At 35.4% G+C, this 22260-nt stretch overlaps 1 protein-coding gene across 2 annotated transcripts in view; it reads right to left on the minus strand.

Annotated features, from left to right (window-relative positions):
* The window catches only part of IMMP2L (inner mitochondrial membrane peptidase subunit 2), an 846417-nt gene that overhangs the window by 453377 nt on the left and 370780 nt on the right, over window positions 1-22260 (minus strand). The window contains exon 4 of one of the 2 annotated variants that reach the window (XM_058528465.1): window positions 14026-14383. The exons of the other annotated variant lie outside the window; for it this stretch is intronic. Coding sequence (XP_058384448.1) covers window positions 14371-14383 — 13 coding nt within the window. The 3' untranslated portion in view covers window positions 14026-14370. Of the gene's footprint in view, window positions 1-14025; window positions 14384-22260 lie in introns of those variants that run through there. 2 annotated transcript variants of the gene reach the window in all.

Raw genomic sequence — 22260 nt, forward strand, 5'->3', positions numbered from 1 at the left:
ATGACCTCATCTTAATTTGATTACATCTGCAAAGACCTCATTTCAAAAAAAGGTCACATTCACAGGTACTGGGGTTAGGACTTGAATATGTTTTTTCAGAGGACACAATACAACCCACTACAAGCAGACAGAAATGCATAAATCTAGGATGTCAAGTATATAGTTTTCGTCAAGTTAGAATGTTGCAAAGATATGGTGGCTCAGTTCAGTTTCTAGTGGCAATAGGGTATGAGTGGAATGGTGTTGAACTTCCTCCACCTCAGTTTTTTGATAGCATTTACAACAGTATAACAAAAATGCAAACAAAAATAGATTAATATTAATTTTCAAGAAAGATTCATTCTGTATTCAATTTATACGAATTATCATGCTGGAAGAGCCATTTAGACGCCTTATAAAAATGTCTTTTTTTTGTTTGAAGTAAAGAATTTTTTAATCAGTGTTTATTTAGTTGCTGATGATTCATTTCAGCATTCCCTAATCATGGCAAAGAGAGATGTTAAGCCAGAATTACAATTTTCCATCATGCAAAACAAAACTTATATAAAACACTGGCATATTGCTTTATATACTTAGGAAGATCAATTTTCTCTATTTCACACTTTCAGACCACATTGCTCAAAGTAAGAAAAGGCAAATGTAATCAAGCTTGATAAGCCAAGGAGCAGAGCAAATGATAGGAAAAAAATAATTTGATTTGAGGGGTAAAGATATTCAATTACTACCTCAGTGCTCTGACTGATAGAAGCACAGAGTCAAAAGCAGTTCAGTTTCTTAAAACCAAATGGCATTTCAACAGCTTTACCAAAGAAGAAGAGAAATCAGTGTTGAATTTTTGTGAGAACTTTAATATGAGTGAGTAAAGAAATGCACTTAAAAAAATCTCACTTCAAAATACAGTTGGTATACAGATGGATTCGCTACACCTTTGTATAAACCTACTTTAAAATACAAAAAGGTATTCTGTTCATTCTCTTCAACATATTTGGTGAATGTGGATAATGTCATATTGCCTAGAGTAATCTTGATGCCTTTGTTCTATTAGAGGAAACAAGGCCCCTCTAGCCAAAAGTTTTCCTCTGCTTTTGTCCATTCAGCACTAGCACAACTAGGGTGACAGTCTCACAAAGAAAACAACCAAAGGCACTCACTCTGTCCAGTGACTTGACACCCCTCCAGCACTGACACTTCATGCCCTACATTAACTCCAGGGGCCACAGGTCCTAAGTAGGAAGGAAATAGTGGGCCTTTCTGGTTAGCTGTGGTAGCCACTTCCTACTACAGGGGCAATATAATTCCCTGTTTCTTATATAACTGCTTAACCAATTTCAAACTTTAATAACCATCCACAAACAATCAAATGACATCACTTGTTCCAAGTCAGGTATAACTTATAAATAAAACCTGTAAAATGACTTACAATAAATTAAAATAGTCTTATAAGAAAAGTGGAACATAGCCGAAAAAGGTTAGAGATAAGGTTCTACCAAGATGTCTTCCTATTGTTTTTTAATTCATCTGAAGTCATATTTGGTTCTTACAAAGCTCAAAGTACAGTTATTTGCTTTGCCAATGAAGAATGCCAGAAATTATGTGGTCACTTGCCTGAAACAGCTTAGCATTTGTGCACCTTCAAATAACATAACTTACTTGTAGAACCCTTTAGGGCAAAAGAGAACTGCCTGCATCTGTACTCTAGGAAGGAAAAATATTAAAAATTATGATGCATACAAATACAGCAGACAATATTATACTGCTAAATATTTTTTAGTTAACATGACTTTTAAAAATCATCTCCCAGGCCGGCCCGGTGGCACAAGCGGTTAAGTGCGCGCGCTCCGCTGCAGCGGCCCGGTGTTCGCCTGTTCGGGTCCCAGGCGCGCACCCACGCACCGCTTGTCAAGTCATGCTGTGATGGTGTCCCACATAAAGTGGAGGAGGGTGGGCATGGATGTTAGCCCAGGGCCAGTCTTCCTCAGCAAAAAGAGGAGGATTGGCAGATGTTAGCTCAGGGCCGATCTTCCTCACACACACAAAAAAATCATCTCCATGGATCTCTTTTTTAAAATTGTTTGGCTATTGTAAGAATAAATAAGCAAACAAATGACTATGATGTCCATTTGATGTCAAGTACTTCACCAACAGAAGGGATAAACCTGGAATTTTTATCTTTGCCCTATTTACATTGTACTCTGAAGAAAATTTTTTGGAACTGAGCTAATAAAAGACTAAATTAAGACAATTTTACTGCTCTGGGAATCTCAGTGGCGCTATTACACAAAGGCAAAAATCCTAAGTGATTCTATGAACAGGAATAAACTGTAACAATGGCCAGAGACCAGACTAGATTGATATTTCTTTGTTCGATATTATTTACTAAGAAATTAAAATGTTAGAAGCTTCAGGGTATACAAAGACAGACCAGATACACACCTTCCCTGCAAGAGTTTAAAGAATTATCTATGGTGGGAAAAGCTATGCATGAGGAAAGAGAGATAAGGAATGCCACAGCAATTAAGTAGCTTCCAGCTATATTTTGTGAAAATTTCAGATAAGAGTAATTAACCTGATCCTGATATGCAAGTTAATCATCTCCCCTATCTAGAAAGTTCTTTTTGTAACAGAAGACAGACAAAATGGTGTCAATTCTCTTTATAAAAATACAAATAAATCTCCATTTTCTAAAATAGAAAAAAAAATACATTTTCCTCTGAATTAAAAATTCTATTTTGAGCTAGGAAAAGAGAACACCTATTAAGTTGTATTTCACTTGCTGAAAATTTAGTTCACCTCACAATTCCCCAACAAAAGGAAAAACTAGGATAATTCTTTCTCTGACAAGATTGCCTTACGCTGTTGGCATCACCACTTCTGCAAAAACTGAAACTCTAATTTTATTTCTACAGTTAACTCCTAGCCTGCTATTCTCTTATCTACTAAACCTCAGTTACAATTACAGTTCAATTTCCTACTTAAGTTATTTTCTTGGAGTACAATGAGTGAGAGTGAAAAAAAGAGGAAAAAAAAAGAAAGAGACACAAACAGAGCATATCAATCCAAAAAAAAGTGAGACACAAGAGACACACAGGCAAGGTAAGAAAAAAGGGACAGACAACAGACAGAGTTGGAACAAGAGGGAGAGGGTGAGAGAGAGAAAGACTGAGACTCGGGGATTTAAGAGGACATAGCTCTTTATCCACTTGAAGTGTTAGCTTATTTGTCCTCATTAAATGTTGACTTCTGTCTATTATCACCTGCTCTCTACTGCCCTTTAAAAAATTGGTTGGCAAAGGCAGATAGGACACGAAGTGGCAATGACCTGGCTAATATGAACCTTTTGGACAGGATCATGTATTCCTGAGCCCAGATGAGTCAATACTGGATATTTTCTGCTTGCATGTTCAATCTGCAGGGTTCTGAAATCTACATAAAATTCAAAGTAACAGCTATGTGCCTCTCAAAAAATACTATACTTCACTTAATATTATATATTTGCTGTTGAACAAACTTGATAAAAATTGGGAACACAAATGATGAGAAAGCTAAGAAACATAATTGGGCAGGGGTTAAATAAGTCAACAGAGACAAGACATTTCGGCCAGATGGCTTTTTGCAATTTTGGAAATATCTGAACTTCTCACAAATGTCACAGGGTGTGAGAATTGAAAACATTTCCATCTGCCTAAACTAAAGGAACCATTGCTCCTCATTCGTGCTAATGATAATTCCATGCTGTTCTCCACGTTATGAAGGCTGTTTGGCTGCTTGAGAAGAAAAATTGTCTATTCTTCTCCTGGAAGGGTAATTCCGAAGCCACTTGGGTAAATGGCTAAGTAACAAAGCAAAGCAAAAGTTAATACCATTGAGAGAGCTGCCAGAAATAGCCTCTTCTTGTCTACATTGCTTATAACAGAGAAAACTATCTATGATACAGAGCACAGAACTTAGATGATGAAATGGTTTAAGAATCATGGAATATTGTGCCCTTTTTTAATTGAAAAATACATCTGATTGGTGGCAGAGTAGGACTAGCACTCAGATCTTCTGATTGCTAATCCAAAGGTTCTACATTGTACATCAGTAGCCATAAATTCTAGCATAATTGGGGCTGAGAGAAAGCAAAAAAGAGACAACTAACATTAACTCAGCTATTTTTTTCTGGTTTTACCACCACATTCCATACCGACACTACAAATACTTAACATTAGTCTTACATATAATTTACTTACTAGAAATAATACTATGAAGAATGAGAATTTAGTTCCCTTACACTCCTCCACATTTTCCCTGGCCAATCTTTCCTAAAAATATAACTTTATCAAAATTTTTTGTTAAATCAACATTCATAAATACATTATTATGAATTATTAGAGCTGAACTATGACTATGATTACATTTTTTTTCTTGTACAATTTTATATTCCCTACAGATAATCACTCTCTTGTTTTTTTTCTAATTTTTTTAATGCAGTAACACAGGTTTAAAACATTGTATAAATTTCAGGTGTACATCATTATACTTCTATTTCTGCATAGATTACATCATGTTCTCATGTTCACTATTCAAATACAAATTACAATCCATCACCACACACGTCTTGTTTTTTTTTTCACTTGCTTCATTTTCTATATACTAGAACAATTCATTCTCAAATTCTCTGTAGAACTATAAATTTGCTAGCATGTCTTATTTAATATAGCATCCTTCCCATTCTTTTTATCATTGTGGGTTGATGTTTTCTTTTTATTCCTTATTGGTATTTTAGTGACATTTCAAGGAGAGAAGATAAACATATGTGTTCAATCAATCATATTTAACAAGGAGCTAGAGATTCATTTTTAATACCCGTGTGCAATATTGAAACATTAAGAGATGTTAACAAATGCCAAGAGTCATGAAACACAGAGTATCATCACAATGAGTAGGTGTGGAAGAATTTATTGATTACAATGGGTTTTGATTATTAAGGAAAATAGCAGATCAAAAAATAAGCCAGAATTTTCATCTTCATTTTTTCAAGTAAAGAGTTTGGATTTAGTTTAATATGAACCTCTCTCATTATCTTCAAATTTTAGGTTAAAGTTTCTCAAACTTTAATGTGCATATGACTCATCTGGGGAGCTTGTTAAACTACAGATTATAATTAAGTCTTCATTTCTAACAAGCCCCCAGATGATACCAATGATTTTGATCTAAGAACCACACTTTGAGTAGCAAGGCTTAAGAAAATTTCATTTAACTTTGTTTTAAGTGGTGTAGAAAGTAGGGGAGACCTACTCAAACATGAAAAATATCCTTAGCATATATCTCAAGTTTTCCAGTCCATGTTTTTGAGCACAAGTTCCTTACTAGAGAAAGTAAAATGCCACCCAAAGGAAGAGGAACAGGCATTGCAAGTCAATGCTCTACAAACAATCCATGGTCAACGTGACTCACATTTGACCAGTTTCTCGTACCAAATCAGCTGTCAACAGAAAGGTCATATGGAATACTGGAGAGTTGCCCTGCATGTATGTTCCAATGCACGTATTCTGACACCAACGCCAACTGGCATTTTGCAATACATTTCAATTCTGATGTTAACCTCTTGAAGTCAGCATAGAATCCACAAGTTAAGGGCTCAGTCCTCCACAAGACTGCCCTCACTTCAGACGCTAGCCAGAAGTGGGGTCCCCAGGTCACCTCTATATCTGACCTAATAGCTACAAATATGGGGGCTTCCAATGACCACCCTCAGGTTTAACTCTCTGGAGTGACTCACAAAACTTAGAGCTGTGATATACTTACAATCACAATTGTATTACAAAGAATACAAACAACCATCCAAATGAAGAGACATATAGGGTGAGGTGTTAGAAGGTTCCAAACGCAGAGCTTTTGTGCCTCTCCCTGTAAAATCAGGGCATGTCACCCTCCGGGCACATCAATGTGTTCACCAATCAGGAAGTTCCAGTAAGCTTCAATGTCCAGTGTTTCTATCAGGATTTTGGTCACATGATTGAACTCAATCTCCAGCCCATCACCCCTTCTTGGAGGTTGGGCTGATATCACATGGCTCAAAGCCCCAGCATTCTAATTACATAGTTGGTCTTTCCAGCACAGCCAGCCCCATTCTGATGCTATCTAGGGGCCCACCATGAGTCACTTTATTAACATAAACTCAGATGCGATCTAAGGGGCTTGTGAATAACAAAGACACTCCTAGCCATACCAGGCACCCAGGACAAAGACCAGACAAACTCTTTATTATATAACAGCTTCCATCTATTCTATTTGGTAAATTTCACTGCTTTGTCTTTTACCTTAATTAAGAAATAAATACATTCTTTTTAGCAATGAGTTAAAAGAGAAAGTGAGGTGGTTAGAGACAAAAAAGAAAGAAAACTGTGGCCAGCCCTGTGGCGCAAGCAGTTAAGTGCACGCGCTCTGCTGTGGCGGCCCGGGGTTCCCAGGTTCGTATCCCGGGCGCGCACCGACACACCACTTGGCAAGCCATGCTGTGGCAGCGTCTCATATAAAGTGGAGGAAGATGGGCACGGCTGTTAGCCCAGGGCCATTCTTCCTCAGCAAAAAAAGAGGAGGATTGGCAGATGTTAGCACAGGGCTGATCTTGCTCACAAAAAAAAAAGAAAGAAAGAAAATTGAATTCTAGTCTGGCTTCCAACTAAACTGGCAAAATATATTAGACAAATCACAATCTCACTAGGTCTTAGTTTTCTCTCAAATATCAGAAAGGGATTGAATTGGATGATGTCTCTAGCACTTTCTGACTTTAATGTTCTAAAATGCTATGAGTTTATAAAACCTACTTTATTAATTTGCCCAATTATGGAGTGATTTTGTCAGCTGCCAAAATGATCACCTTCTAGATTGGTCAAAATGAGGGCTATCACAAACATCCTTGTGGTAATTATAGTAAAATGATAATCCAATAGTCACGTCAAATGATTAAAAAAAGATGGGGGTATAGTATCAGCTTGTCTTGAGCTGCATATTTTCCTAAACTCTATTCCCTAAATTCTCTTCTTCACTAACTTGAAAAGCTAAAAATTAACTCAATGTATTAACTAATTATGCAGATTTAGGAATGCATTTATTGTAGTTTTCTAGGACTTTACTATGGACATTATAGATTTGGAGTTACATCCAAATTCTATACCCATCAGTGTCAAGGAAGGCAAAACAATATGAGACTATTTAATCCACCATAAATTAAGAAGAACATAAAATAGGACAGAGTCCTCTAAACTTAATTATCAGTTATCCTTCATCTGTCTTTCTCATTCCAGTTCTACTAATTGTTATTTGAACAGCAAATAGCTTATTATTTGAAATAAGAAATTCATGTATTATCTCTAGTATCAGAAGCATGACAAAGCTGCCTGCATAATTCCTATAAATGGAATCATTTTATACACATGTTGAAGAAATCAGAAAAGCTGCAACAAGCAGGGTTCATTGTGATATTTTTCTTTCCTGAACAGGACAAGCAGATCACTACAATGAAAACCTATTGTAAATTTAAAGAGGTTCAGTTAGAAAATAATTTATGTTGAACAGAGGTTCTCAGCATCATTAACAGAAACAGAAACTGGGCCAGTATGCATGAGAGCATAAATCATAGAGGTCATGTGTGTTAATGAGAAAAAGAGCATTTATTAGCTTGCAATTTAAAATACAAAGCGTTTCTCCCTCAATAGCTTAAAATGGAACAATATCCTGTACCTGAGGACGAGAGAAGGCAGTGCCCTCAATTAAGTGAACAACACTCTCGGTCCCAAAACTTTTATTGTTGGCACTGAAATTTATCATTGTGATTTTATCTTTAGTCTGTGATATCTTTGCTGTTATGGACAGAAGCAGAACATAACTTGTCCTACACTACTGCCTACACTGGAAAGTTGTCTACATTTTTTTTTAACTTTAACAGGAATATATATTTTCTAAGTTTACTCAGTAGGTGAAGTGCCATATTTCCTAACTTTTGTGTAGCTCCAATTAATGTTTTATGTTTGTATGTTTGTTTTGAGGTCAAAAAAAGACAGTAAGATGTTTGCAAATATAACGAAAAAAATCAGCATGTCATTAAAAAAAAGATAGCCATCATTAGGAACTGCTATTTTATTACACAAATTAGAAATAAGCAAAAGCACAGATTTAAAAAAGAAGTGACACAATATACAATTATTATACCATAAAACTACTAAGAAGTAACTTACTTTTCTGATACATGTTTGAGGAACTCTATCCCCCCCAACTCCCTCCCATGCTAAATAAGTGGAGTAAATATCCATGACTCCAGACCATGCAACATTGACTCTTAGGTCAAAAATTCCAGGAATGAATCCATAACAGCATGGGTTATCCTAAAAGTACTGAGAAGATACTCCCTGTGAAAGGTCAACAACTGTTGAATTATGTTTTTTAAAAGAAATATATAAATGCTCTATCCCGTCTCCATTTTAAAAACTCACCTTGGATCATTTTACAAATATTTATTTCTTAGAAATTTATTTTCCACCGCTTCCAAATTTCCTGTTCCACTGATTTCAAATGAAAGCATTCTTAACAAACAATTCTTACTGAAGCCAAGAGAAGAAATAATATTTTTAATGAAAATGGCTCTCACAAGTGAGCGTCACAGAAGTAAATTGAAATCACACCCAATAACTGATCCTCATCAGGGTCATTATGAGACTCAGGATATCTATTGTGCTATCTATTGTGGGAAAATGCATTCTCATTTTAAATGATAACAGTAGTAATCATTTTGTGCCTTAGAGAGAAGCCAACTCAGATATTGTATATTCAAACAGTCCAATATATAACGCACAAACCAGTGATCTCAATAGAGTTTTAAAATAGTTTTATTTTATTTGTTCTTTACACTGCCTCATTTTGGAAAACTTTTTAAAAATGATTATTTCCATTTTAGTGTCACAGCTAATATACTGAAATCTTTAGTTGCTGGACTAACAAAATCTCCATATTATAAAACAATTTTACTTGCAAAGAAGAAAGAAATTAACCAAACAATCACTAACTATATAAACAAACTGTGATAAATGCTATGAAGGCTAAATATGAGATCTGTTTCAGAGGGGCCTGATCTGGACTGTGGGTTCAGTGAGCGTTCCCCTGGGAAAGTACCATTTAACTTGGATAATTAAAGTTGAGTAAGTAGAATATTGTCAAATGAAGAGCAGGAAGAAAAACCTTCTGGGTAGAAATGTGCATAGTACATGTAAAGAATTTAGAAAAGGCAAGGCAGGGTCAACAGCTAAAAGAAGGGATGAAGGCCCAGTGTGGTTGGAGGAGAGGGAAACACAGAAAGAGCTGAGAAACACAGCTTAAGAAATATACTCAGGCAAGTATATCAAGTAAGGCCTAAAAGGGCGATTTACAGATTTGGGTCTCCATCCAGTATGAAGTTGTTTTGCTAATAATGCACAAAATATGTTCAAGGGGAACACAAGTAGTGCCTCTAAAGAGAGGAACTGAGAGGCTGGAGGACAGAAGTAGGAAGGAGACTTACTTTTCACTGTCTATCCTCTTGTGCTTTTTGAATTTTATCTTTGTACTTTTATCATCTATTTAAAAGAAAACAATGTTAAATATATTTAAATCACTGGCTCTATTAGGAAGAATTGATTGGAAGGAGGGCGAATGCTAAGAGAACCAACAGAAGGCCTAGGTATTTGTGGAGACAGTAAGAAGTTCAGAATGATGACAGTTTTGGAAGATAAAATCAATAATTCTTTCTTTTTTTTTTGTGAGGAAGATCAGCCCTGAGCTGACATCCATTCTAATCCTCCTCTTTTTGCTGAGGAAGACTGGCTCTGAGCTAACATCTATTGCCAATCCTCCTCCTTTCCCCAAAGCCCCAGTAGATAGTTGTATGTCATAGCTGCACAACCTTCTAATTGCTGTATGTGGGACGCGGCCTCAGCATGGCCGGAGAAGCGGTGCAGCGGGTGCGCGCCCGGGATCCGAACCCGGGCCGCCAGTAGCGGAGCGTGCGCACTTAACGGCTAAGCCACGGGGCCGGCCCAACAATTCTTTCCAATGGAACACATAATGGAAGTCAGAAAGAGAATCTGTCAAAAATGTATCCTAGATCTCTGACCTGTATGGATGGTGGCATCATTCACTACAAGGAAACACAAAAAGATGATTAGATTTTGGCTGAAAATCAGCATTTCCCATGCTTACATTTGTAATGCATCCAAATGAAGATGTCAAGTATAGATAGAGGGAGCTCAAAGGAAAGCGCAGGGCTAAAGCCATACTTCTGAGAGCGATTAACATATAAATGGTAATTAAGCCATGAGAATAAGTGATATCACCTAGAGCAATCCCCTATTACAATTTGTTTTAATATATAAGCATTAAATTGAGAATATCCACTTCTTCTTTCAAATAATTAAATTTTAATAACATATACTAATCCTGGTAAAGTCTCATCAAAAGTAAAGGGAAGAAAAACAGATCTAGGATACCTCCTGAGCAACACAAAAGGACACCCTGAGTTGAGTTAGCATGGGACTAATCTTTCTTTGGATGGCTGATTCTAATTATAAACAAGTTACAGATGGCAAATACCCATTGTAAGTGTTAACAATAAAGGAATCTCCCAGGATGGATCTATGAATCAGCTGGACTACCAAAACCAAGAATTGCCAAAGATGTCATAGGAATGGTGAGTTTCCTAGATAAGTCATTAGGTGAACTTTCCCACTCACTCTCAGAGTGTCAACTGAGTATCAGTGTGAATGCTGAGTCTGGTAATCACAGACATTAAAACAATATTAAGGGATTGTTAGCATCATGACCCTCTTCTTATTAAAGAGCATAATTCTGTGAAGCAAATCTGGGGGAGTGGGAGAAACAATGTGTAAAATTCACGGGCAATTAAAACCAAATTAATAAATAAAAACATTATTCCAAAGGATGGCTTTGGAAAACACGCTATTAAAGCAAATGCTAATGGGCAGCTGCTCTCCGGACATGCTGGCCTCTATTCAGCATTCGAAGTCAACTCAGAGTAGTTATTGAAAAGTATGGAAAATAAAGGTATAAGAAATATTTGTTTTCTGGCATTGCGAAAATGAGAACGTTGAATAAGACCTTTTGTCTCATACTCAGAATAAACTAAAATACAGGAATCAGCTGCCCGAGAGGTAGCAGCGTTTCAAAAGGCCTTTTAAGGACTGAGTAAGCTGTGGTTGATGAAGTGGAAGTATACTTTGAATGCCACCATTTATTTCTAAAAAGTGATGGGTTGTAATTAGTATTTGGGTGGTGAACATGATGTAATCTATGCAGAAATAGAAGTATAATGATGTACACCTGAAATTTATACAATGTTATAAACCAATGTTACTGCAATAAACAAAAAATTTTAAAAAAAATTAAATAAAAATTTAAAAATATGTGATATATACAATACTAAAAAAAAAAAAAAAGAAAAGAAAAGTATGGAATCCAGGACACAGATATCCTGACTTGCTAGGAAAGATTAAAGGAATACCAACCAAAAACAAAGAATTTAAAAAATCAGAGGAATAGAAAAAATAAATGATATACCCACAGATGAGTGCAATACCTACATTACAATGTGATATACCCGCAGATGAGTGTAATACCTAAAAATATCTTTCAGGTAACTAAAAATGTTAACTAAAAACATAAAAGCTTCTAATTCAAAATGAGTGGATCTGTACCATTCTTATTACTAGTTACTGTAACAGACCATTTTACGAGAACTAGAGAACCATGAGAACTGGAAGCATCACGTCAACATGCATAGGAAAAATTAGAAACCACGTTGGTAATATCTACAAACGTCCACTAAAAAAAGATTTGCCCTGTGGCAGTTCAGAGACACCTCAGTCTTAGTCCTGCCTCACTCTCAGGGACCTGAAATCACATTAGAGGCTTTAACCGTCCCTAGGCCTACTGTTTCAATATCAGTAGGGGGGCAGGAAGATACAAGACACACACACACACACACACACACACACACACACACACACACACACACTTTTGGAATGGCAGAGTAAGGACCTCTGACAATCTTCTCTTCCATAAAAGCAACCAAAACACAATTACGAAAATACACTCTTTTAGAATTCTAGAAATTAACCAAAGGCTTGCAACAATTACAGAGGCACTTATTGAATAAAAATGAGTGAATCTTGCTAACAGTGAGCTTCGTGGCATTTTAAATTGCCACTTTAAAAAACAATCTGGCAGTTCCTGAAAAGGTTAAACACAGAGTTATCGTATGACCCAGCAATCCCACTCCTAGGTCTATACCCATGAGAACTGAAAACATAATGTCTACACAAAAACCACTATGCCAATGTTCATAGCAGCAATATTCACAACAGGCAAAAAGTAGAAACAACCCAAGTCTCCATCAATTGATGAATGAATAAATAAAATGTGGTATATCTATACAATGGTATTTCATTTGACAATAAAAAGGAATGAAGTTCTAACACATGTTACAACATCAGGAATCTTGATAACACGCTGAGTGCAAGAAGCCAGTTACAATAAGCCAAATACTGTATGATTTTATTTATATGAAGTAGCCAGAATAGGCAAATTCATAGAAACAAAATTCTACTTTTTTTGTTAAATAGATTAGTGCTTGCTAGGGCTGGGGGGACAAAGGAATAAGGAATGAATGCTAAAGAGTATGGTTTTCTCCTTGGAATGATGAAATGTTCCGAAATTACACAGTGGTGATAACTGCCTAATTCAATGACTATACTAAAACTCCCTGAATTATATACTTTAAAATTGTGAAATTTATGGTATATGAATTATATTTCAATAAAGTTATTTTTAAAACCATTTCAGTAGATGACAGTTTTCACCTGGGGCAAAAATACCATTTAAAGAAGACATATTAACATTAAAAAATTAAAATAATTTCTGTATTTTGAGCTTAAGAGAGGTCACCTGACAGATTTATTTGCTTCCATCTTTATTCATTTTAGAAATTACGTCTAAGAATATGATCTCACAATTGCAAGTCGTAGATGGTATGTGTGTGTGTGTGTGAATGTGTAGAGTGGTATTATTACCAAATGTTTATATTAGCTTATTTATTATCAAATGCTTATGCTTAGTTTTCAAACACATAGATGGTTGTTCTAAGAGCTTCATGTGGAATAACTCACTAAATTCTCAAAGCTACTCTAGGAGGTTGGTACTATTATTAACTCTAGAGGAAAATTAAAACAGAGAGGTTAACTTGGCCAAGGTCACAGATGTGATGGAGCTGAAACCTGCATCTAGGCTGACTGGCTCCATAGTCTGTGCTTTTAACCACATACCATGCTGCTTCTGCAATAAACATTTTAAAAGAGTACGTTAAAAGCAATACAATAAGTAGTTATGTTGAAGACATCACAAATATATACCACAGGGAGAATGAAAAAAAAGACAGAACCAAAAACAATATCCTAATGTTTTATAAATAGGTTCTTAGAGCTTGAGATATAATTTCCAGTTAGAACATCGTGTTCAAATTCAGCTTAAAGAGAAAAGACGACGATGTACTCTGAAACGCTATTAAATGCCTCGAAGAGTGGCTCTGGTAATGAAAACACTGATGTTGAAGATGCGTGTAAAAAACTGAAACTTTCTTCATGAAATGTAACAGCAGAAAAAAAAATATTTAGATTAATAAACTATATGTGTGATTTTAAATAACTATTGTAACAAAATTAATAAAATAAAATGTTAAATGGATTTTTGAGTCATCTGCAATCATGTCTATGAAAAAACAAGGGAACATTTTATGTTCAAGATTACTTTTCTGTGGGGGACTATGTAGCACAACTAGTCATTTTTCTATTCAAACCATCCAAACAACAACTCCTAGCCATTCTCCTACTCCATGATGTAATAATACATTGTCAGGTCACCAGTAAATTTGGATAATGTCAGAAAGCCAAACCTTAGCAGAATTTGATTTTACTTTTTAATTTAATTTTATTTTCAGTACTACTTTGTTTATTTAGCTTTGTCACACCTGCCCTTATCATGTGGTGACTTACAAGAAAACTTAAAATTTCATCCATGATATGAAAATCAAACAGAATACAATGATCGCATTTCAGGGTTAAATACTGCATTAAAGTTTGATAAAGGCATTGATATAAATCACCATAGCACATGCTCTCTATTTTGAATTTTTAAATAGGGCCTCTTATCATCTCTTCAAATAATCTTTAATTTCTCAGTCTTCTTCAAGACACACGGTGTGCGCTCCTCCCTATGCAGTCAGTCCAGGGGCCCTCGTTCTGACACACTGACGAAGCTCCCTCCGCAGCTGTACGCTTTCCACTACAGTCAGATGAACTTCCTGGTATTAAAGAGATCATCACCTGCTATTACCTTTGAGATCATGTAACAAACCACTCATCTTGACAGTATAAACTTGGACCATACCCCCAATTGAGTCCTTGGGACTGAGTCTGACAGACTTTTGCTTTAATTGGCTCTGCCACTGAGCTGGCTTTGCATTTCAAACATGAAACAAAGCCAACTAAGGAGAAGCAAGATTTGGATATTTTCTGCGCTTGTTTTTCCACCAAGCACTCAAAATATTCATTGCTATGTAATTTTGCACTCTCGAAGTAAAAACAATACCTATCTAAATATGTGTTTGTGTCTGTAGACTTACATATGTATATAATCATTTTATGGCAGAAATGCAAGCCTTATTGCCACTTTTTTTCTCAAAGAAATAATCATATTTGTTTAAATCAGTCTACTAATCTTTCCTGAGCTCAATTTTCTCCTTGGTCTCCTAGAAGATTACTTCAGGTTACCTGCTCTTCTGCATGGCTTCCATATGACCAACTGTGCCATTTCATTAGCCACAGTCCATTCCTGATGCCTGGAGAGATTATAAGAATTGATGGCTTTTACTCCTTAGGAAAAGCTGTGCTCCACCAGAGAGCTGATCTATCTGCCAGTGTTAGGGTCAGGATGTTACAGATAAAATTGTCCCAGGGTGTCTTGAGCAAGCTGGCCAGTGTTGCTCCTGCATAACAGGGAACTATCTATTATAAGCACTTGAAAGTAGAATTTGAATTTTATTAATCTGTAGAATGCCTAGGCCACCTGTCAGAGCACCTCAGCATAGAAAAGATTCAATCAGCATTTGTTGGATTTAAGTAATAATCGAGAGAGGGAAGGCCTCAGTCCTACTGATATCCATCTGGGATAATCCAGTTGATTTTTCATTCTTTTTTCCAGATCTTTAAAATGTCTAGAAAGATCTAACTACCAGCTTACACGAAATATAGGGCACAAAGAAATAGGTTCAGTGACCATATAGGGATTTAAACAGCAAAATCCAACATGTGAGAAACTTTCTACAGGACAACTAATTTGGTTTCTTCAACAAATGAATTTTAATGAGAGAAAGAGAGAGATTAATCCATGGATTTTAAAATATATTTAAAGTACATAATCAAAATGCAAAATGTGGATCTTGTTTAGGATCCTGACTTGAACAAATTAACTGTAAAAAACAAAACAAAACAAACATGAGGCAATCATGGAAATTTGAACACTGAATATTTGACACTAAGGAATTATCAAAGTTTTAGGAGTGACAATATGATGGCTATGTTTAAGGAGACCTTATCTTTTATACATAGATGGAAATATTTACAGACGAAATAATGTCATGTCTGGGATTTGCTTTAAATAATCTTGGAAAGGAGAAAGCAAGTGGAATTATTGACGCTGGGGGACGCATACATGGTGTTTTACTATACTCTTCGCTATACTTTAGCATATATTTGAGGTTTTAATAAATAATAGTAATTGTTATTACTTATATGGCTAATTATAAGTAATTAATAAAAAGTTTTAAAAAGCTTTGATAAAGTCTAGACATTTCTCTTTGAGTACTTAATATTACCACCATCGTGCCTTTATTTATACCACCTTGCCTCTTATGTGTAACTTTTCCTCAATTCAGCAAAAGTGTGGTGCTTGTTCCTCCTACTGCATCTTGGATGCATCTCTATTATCACACACACCACATTTTAGTGTTGCTTGTGTGTTTCTCACACTGGCAACTTCTTCAGTAGAAAATATTTTTGGAAAGAAAATCTTAATTTAGTTGGCCTCGTATAGTAAAAAGCAGTAGTTACACATACTCAAAGTTATTCCTTCATCACCTTATCTAATGAATAGGATTACTGATTTAGCCTCAGCTCTGCCCCTAAAACTTTCTACCAGAACACAGCAGATGCCCGCAGAATGTCTGCAGCCTTTATCCACAACTCAGCTCCTCCTTAGTACTAGACAGAAAGGCCATTGTTTCATCTTCTCTAAGGCTTTACTACAAATATCTATTCGTATTTTACTTTCTTCAATTTCTCTTTTTTAAATTATCTAACTCTACTGGATTGTGAGCTAACAAGTTAAGAACGAATTGTTATTCTTAGCATACCAGGGCTTAGCACAGGGCCAGGTAAATAGTGGAAAACAAAAAAAGAATTTTTTTTATTTGGATGGATGGATATCAAGCTCCAAAGTAATATTTTTTTGCATGCGTTTCTGAGTTGAACGTAAATGCAAAAATCTGCAGTGTTACTATAAAGAATTCTAAACACCTTTCTCTTTTGGTTTGCCGAAAGAGAATATATTACAATGAGAGGAAAGGAAGCATATCTCTTTAAAAGAGCATTTTATATGTTTGAGAGTACTGCCTTATGGCAAATAGCTAGTTATTCAACTTTTAAAAGAAAGCTCTTATCAAAGTAATATCTAAAAGTCATCATGACATTTGGGATTTTAAAGCAGATTAATACATAGGTACTCAGACTTCTCTGTCATTAAAATGTCAACACAAGGCATTATAGCTACTAAAGGTGAATTCTCTGTTTTGCAGATCGTGATATGCTGGAGCAATAATACTATGCTACTGTGTAGAATGTGTGCAGCACTGTAGTTTGATGTACAACACCCTCAACAAATTGTCTAACTTCCTGATGAGTAATCTTGACTTTGTAACTTTTCGAACTGCTGAAGGATGTCTTGATTTGCAATGTAAACTAAACTACATCTGGCCTCTCTTGCTACGGGTGGAAATTAGCCAGTTATAAACCCACTTGACTAGAAGAAATCAGTGAACTCTGGAGCCATGTTACTTCTACACTCTTCTTAGAAACACAGCAAGAGTATCGAAAATTGCAAATGAAAAATGCTTAAACTTTTAACAAATATATATCAAGTACAGAAAAAAAATGTACTCACCTTTTAATGAGAACTATATATTTTCCTTATGGTACTTACACAAAAAGCACACAAATCTCCCAAAGTTACCAAGTCTAGGACACTATAAAAATCAATTTTTCATTGAATGACTGCTCATATCCATTCAGCATGAATTATTGCCTTATTAAGCACCAGGGACTTTTTCTCCCTAACTGCACACCCCATTGTACCAAATCTAGTTAGATGAAGCAGAAACAAATTCATATTTCCTAACACTTATTCAAATTCTTTGGACTAGAAACTGCACTGCAGATAGTCTTCACATTTCATCAAATTATTCTGCCAGTCAGATTCATACTAACAAGGCTCTCATGTATCATTGCTTTCTCCATTTTATGAAAAAGAAAAGGATCCCCACTAATTTCACAGTACAGTGATTCATTCATTACTTAATCTTGTTTCTTAGTCTATTAAAATTAAAGATGCATATGCCCTGTTGTGCCACACTATTATATTCAATAGTTGGCTAAAAAATGTTAAAAATGAAATTAAAGCTACTCCGAAACTATCTTTAACGGATATTTCTAAAACCCTACTGCTTTATCTTTTCTGATTTATCCTGTACTAACTGGCTGGCTGCTTACTTCTCACTTAGATTTTTAAAGTTCTGTTGGAAACATAAATCATAGAAGATAGATAGGCATTAGCATTATTATCCACCATGCATACATTGTTTAGGATTTGCCCCGTGAGAACTATAAGCATCACATCAGCAGAGAGAATTTTACTTTTAAAATACAATAAGAAAAATAACACCAAGAAAGCCGCCACTTCAACACAAAAAATAAAAATCCCTTTTTATCACTAAAGTTGCTACATCTGACTCTCAAATTAATTTCAGAAAGGAGAAAAATGGTGATGGTGGACCAATATAGGCAACAATATCTACAAAAAGGGATTTTAATTGGAATATAGAGCCTCGATGCTCTGAATCTTTAATTGCTGTGAACTAGAGATAATCAATAAACTCCTTACTAGCAGTTTCAGTTTACATTTCACACAGGAGACTGTTGTGATATAAAAATCACTGTAAATTAGTTATTAAAACTGCTGAGGGAAAAGATATATTCAGAGATGTATGGGCAATAATTCTGCCTTCTTCCCCAGGATGAGGATGAACATGGCCTTTCTGTTTCTGAATTTGTTTTAAGAAATAGAAGAGCCCAAAGTCTGTCATATTTCCTTAAGCAGAAGTGCGAATATCAGTACATGTCCTTTTGTGGGGGATGGTGACTCGAGCCCTGAGGATAACGCAGTTGCAAAGCTGGATCATAACATTCAACTCTGGCTGGCTCTGCCTGTGGGGAGAATGTCTCTGGCTCTGTTGTCCACGAGGATACCAAGGGGCTAAGGAATATCCATTCTACAAGACACGGTGTGTAGACCTGCTCTGGGTAGGCATTATCCTTTTGTGAAATTCTGTACCTTCAGCTCAATAAATTGAGATTTCATGTTGAGTAATCTCTGGTCTCTTCCGATCAATTCCTAATCCACATAAAATGCCAAAATGGTCAATAAGAACTGTGTCACTAGAAAGCCTTGTGCTTACATCCTGTCTCTCTGTGTGTCTATATGTAAATAATTGTATATAATTTTCCATCGCAATGCATGTTTTCTACTGAACTAAAATAATACATACTTTTAAAAACTTTTCATTGTTGCATAACATAAATACCGTGAAATGCACAAATTTTAAGCATGGCTTAGATGTATTTTCATGAAGTGAACCATCCCAGGAAGCCCCCCTGATGCCCCATCCCAGTGCTTATCCCTCTTTTAAGGTAACAAAAATGTCTACTTCTAATCTCTCAGATCCACGTTGCCTGTATTTGAACTCATGTAAATGGAAGTATGTGATATGTGTTCTTTTGCGTCTGTCATCTTTTGCTCCAGGTCGTACCTGTGAGATTTCTACATGTTCTTTGTGTTGTAACAGTTTATTCCTTTTCATTGCTCTATAAAATTTAAATTTATATCCCCAACTTATTTATCAATTCTATTCTTGACAGGTATTTCAGTCATTTCCAGTTTGAGGCTACTTAAAATCATCTTGTTTATGAACACTCACATACAGACTTTTTGTTGTACTTATATACATCTTTCTGTTGACCATACATGTAGGAGTGGAATAACTGGATCATAGAGTGTGTTTAAAGTTCAGCTTTAGAACAGACTGCCAACAGTTTTCCAAAGTGGTTACACCAAGTTTCATTGCCTCCAGCACTTTAAAAGTTCTAGTTGCTCCGTATCACCCCTCTCTAACTCGTATTTTCAATTACTTTATTTTAAAAATTTTAGCTATTCTGGTGACGGTGAAGTATCTCTTGGTTTTAATTCGCATTTCCCTGAGAACCAAAGCTGCTGATTATCTTTTCATCTGTTAATTAACCATTTGGTTAGCTTCTTTGTAGAATGCCTACTTACTTCTCCCACATTCATTATATTATCTTTTTCTTATGAATTAGTAGGAGTTCTTTATTTATTCTAGATTTGAGTCTTTTTCAGATATATATCTTTCTGTGGCATGTATTTACATTATTTTTCCCACACTGTATTGCAGTGATACTTTGCCAACAAATCAGTTGATCGTAAACGAATGAGTCTATTTCTGGATTCTTTATTCTGCTCCATTAATCTCTTTTTCATACTTAAACCACTACCACACTCTATTACTGAAATATTTGCAATAAATTATGGTATCTGTTAATGTTAATCTTCTAACTTTGTTCCTCTTCAGGACTGACCTAATTATTCTTGGCCCTTTGCATTTCCGCATGCATTTTAGAATCAGCTTGTCAACTCCCCCACAAAATCTTGCTGGATTTTTAATCGGGATTGAGTGGAATCTATAATCAGTTTGCAGCAATCAGATTGTCAATTAACATTGACAATCCATAAACACATGGTGTATCTTTCCATTTATATAAGCTTCCTTAATTTTGAAATGTTGTGTGCAGAGGTTTTGCAAGCCTTTTGTTAGATTTTTTCCTAGGTATTTGATAATTTTGATGCTACTGTTTATGTCATCTTTTTAAAATTTCATTTTCTAAATGTTTTACTAGTACACAGAAATACAATTGATTTTATGTGCTGATCTTGTATCTAGTATTTCTTTCTTACATAATAGAAGAACATACTAGTGAAGTCTTCTGCACCTGAGGTTTTGTCTGAGGGGAAATTTTTATTCTTGAGTTTTATTTCTTTAACAGACATAACTATTCAGATTTTCTATTTCTCCTTGTGTCAGTTGTCATAAGTGGAGTTTTTCAAGAAATTTGCTCATTTCACTCTAATTTTTACATCCTCTTATTTTCCTTTGATGCTTGTAGGATCCTTAGTGTTGTCCTTTTTAAAAATTCTTCATATTAGTAATTTTTACCTTTTTCTTATCTTCTTTATCTGTCCTATTAAGGGTTTATCAATTTTAGTCATCTTTTCAAAGAACTATCTTTTTGGCTTTCTTGATATTTGTATATTTGTATAACAGAAACATTCGTTTCTGTTTCCTTGTTTTTAACTCTTCATTATTTCCTTCCATCTAATTTCTTTGCTGTTCTTGTTCTAGCTTCCTTGAGAAGAATGCTTACAGTATTGGTTTTCAATCTTTCTTCTTTCTACTATATTCTTTTAAAGCCATAAATTTTTCTCTAAGTAGTCCTTTCCCTGTATACCACTAGTTCTGATATGTTTTATCTTAATTCTCATTCAATTCAAAATATTTCATAATTTCTATTACAACTTAACCTTTGACCAAGGGATTATTTAGATATATATTGTTCAATTTCCAAAAGTAGGACATATTTTAGTTATCTTTTCATAATATAATTATAGCATAATTCCATTGTGTTCAGTGTAGATACTCCGTAGGATTTCAACCCTTTCATTTTTGTTGAAAAATGAATCCTTTGTTTTCTGACCCAGTATATGGTCTGTTTTGCTAATAGTCCTGTGTGAACTTGATAAACATACATATTCTATTTCTTTTAGTGCTGGTCTACTAGTAAAAACTTCTCACAGGTTTTATCTGAAATCATCTTTTTTTTTGCATTCTCCTTTCACCACTATTTTCACTGGATACAAAATTTTGCATTGGCAAATATTTCCTATCAACACATTACAGGTGTCATTCCACTGTCATGGCCTCCCTTTTTCTGTTAAAATGTCAGCTAACAGTCTTGTTGTTGCTCAGTTGAAAGTAACATACTGCTTTTTCACTATGGCTGCTTTTACGGTGTTTTGTTGGTCTTTGGATTTTAGCAGGTTTACCAGGATGTGCTTAGGAGTTAATTATTATGTTTGGTATGCATAGACATTTTGCAGTCTCCACCTTGAGGTCTTTCACTAGTTTGGAAAAATGTATAGCCCATATCTCTTCAAATATTTCTTCTGTCAACATTCTTTCTTTCCTCTTCTGTTTGGAACTCCAAATGCATAATTGTTATCACTTTTCACCATGTCCTTTATATCTTAGCTCTTGTTTGTATTTTCCATAGTTGTTTCTCTTTATGCTCAAGGTAGATATTTCATATACTTTTAGTTCTAGAATTTCCATTTGATGATTTTTATTTCCAGTTTTCTGGTGACACAGTCAATATTTTCATCTATTTTCTTGATCATAGTAATGATAGTTATTACTATTTTTTTGTGTGTAAAGAAGATCAGCCCTGAGCTAACATCTGCCAATCCTCCTGTTTTTGCTGAGGAAGACTGGCCTTGGGCTAACATCCGTGCCCATCTTCCTCCACTTTATATGGGACACCGCCACAGCCTGGCTTGCCAAGCGGTGTGTCCGGGCGCGCCCTGGATCCAAACCCGTGAACTCTGGGCCGCTGAAGCAGAGCATGCACACTTCACCGCTTGTGCCACCGGGCCGGCCCCAGTAATGATAGCTATTTTAAAGTCTGTGTTTGACATTTCTAATATCCGGATCATCTTTTGCTA

This window comes from Diceros bicornis, chromosome 3, assembly GCF_020826845.1.
Source record: "Diceros bicornis minor isolate mBicDic1 chromosome 3, mDicBic1.mat.cur, whole genome shotgun sequence".
NCBI classification, from domain to species: domain Eukaryota; kingdom Metazoa; phylum Chordata; class Mammalia; order Perissodactyla; family Rhinocerotidae; genus Diceros; species Diceros bicornis.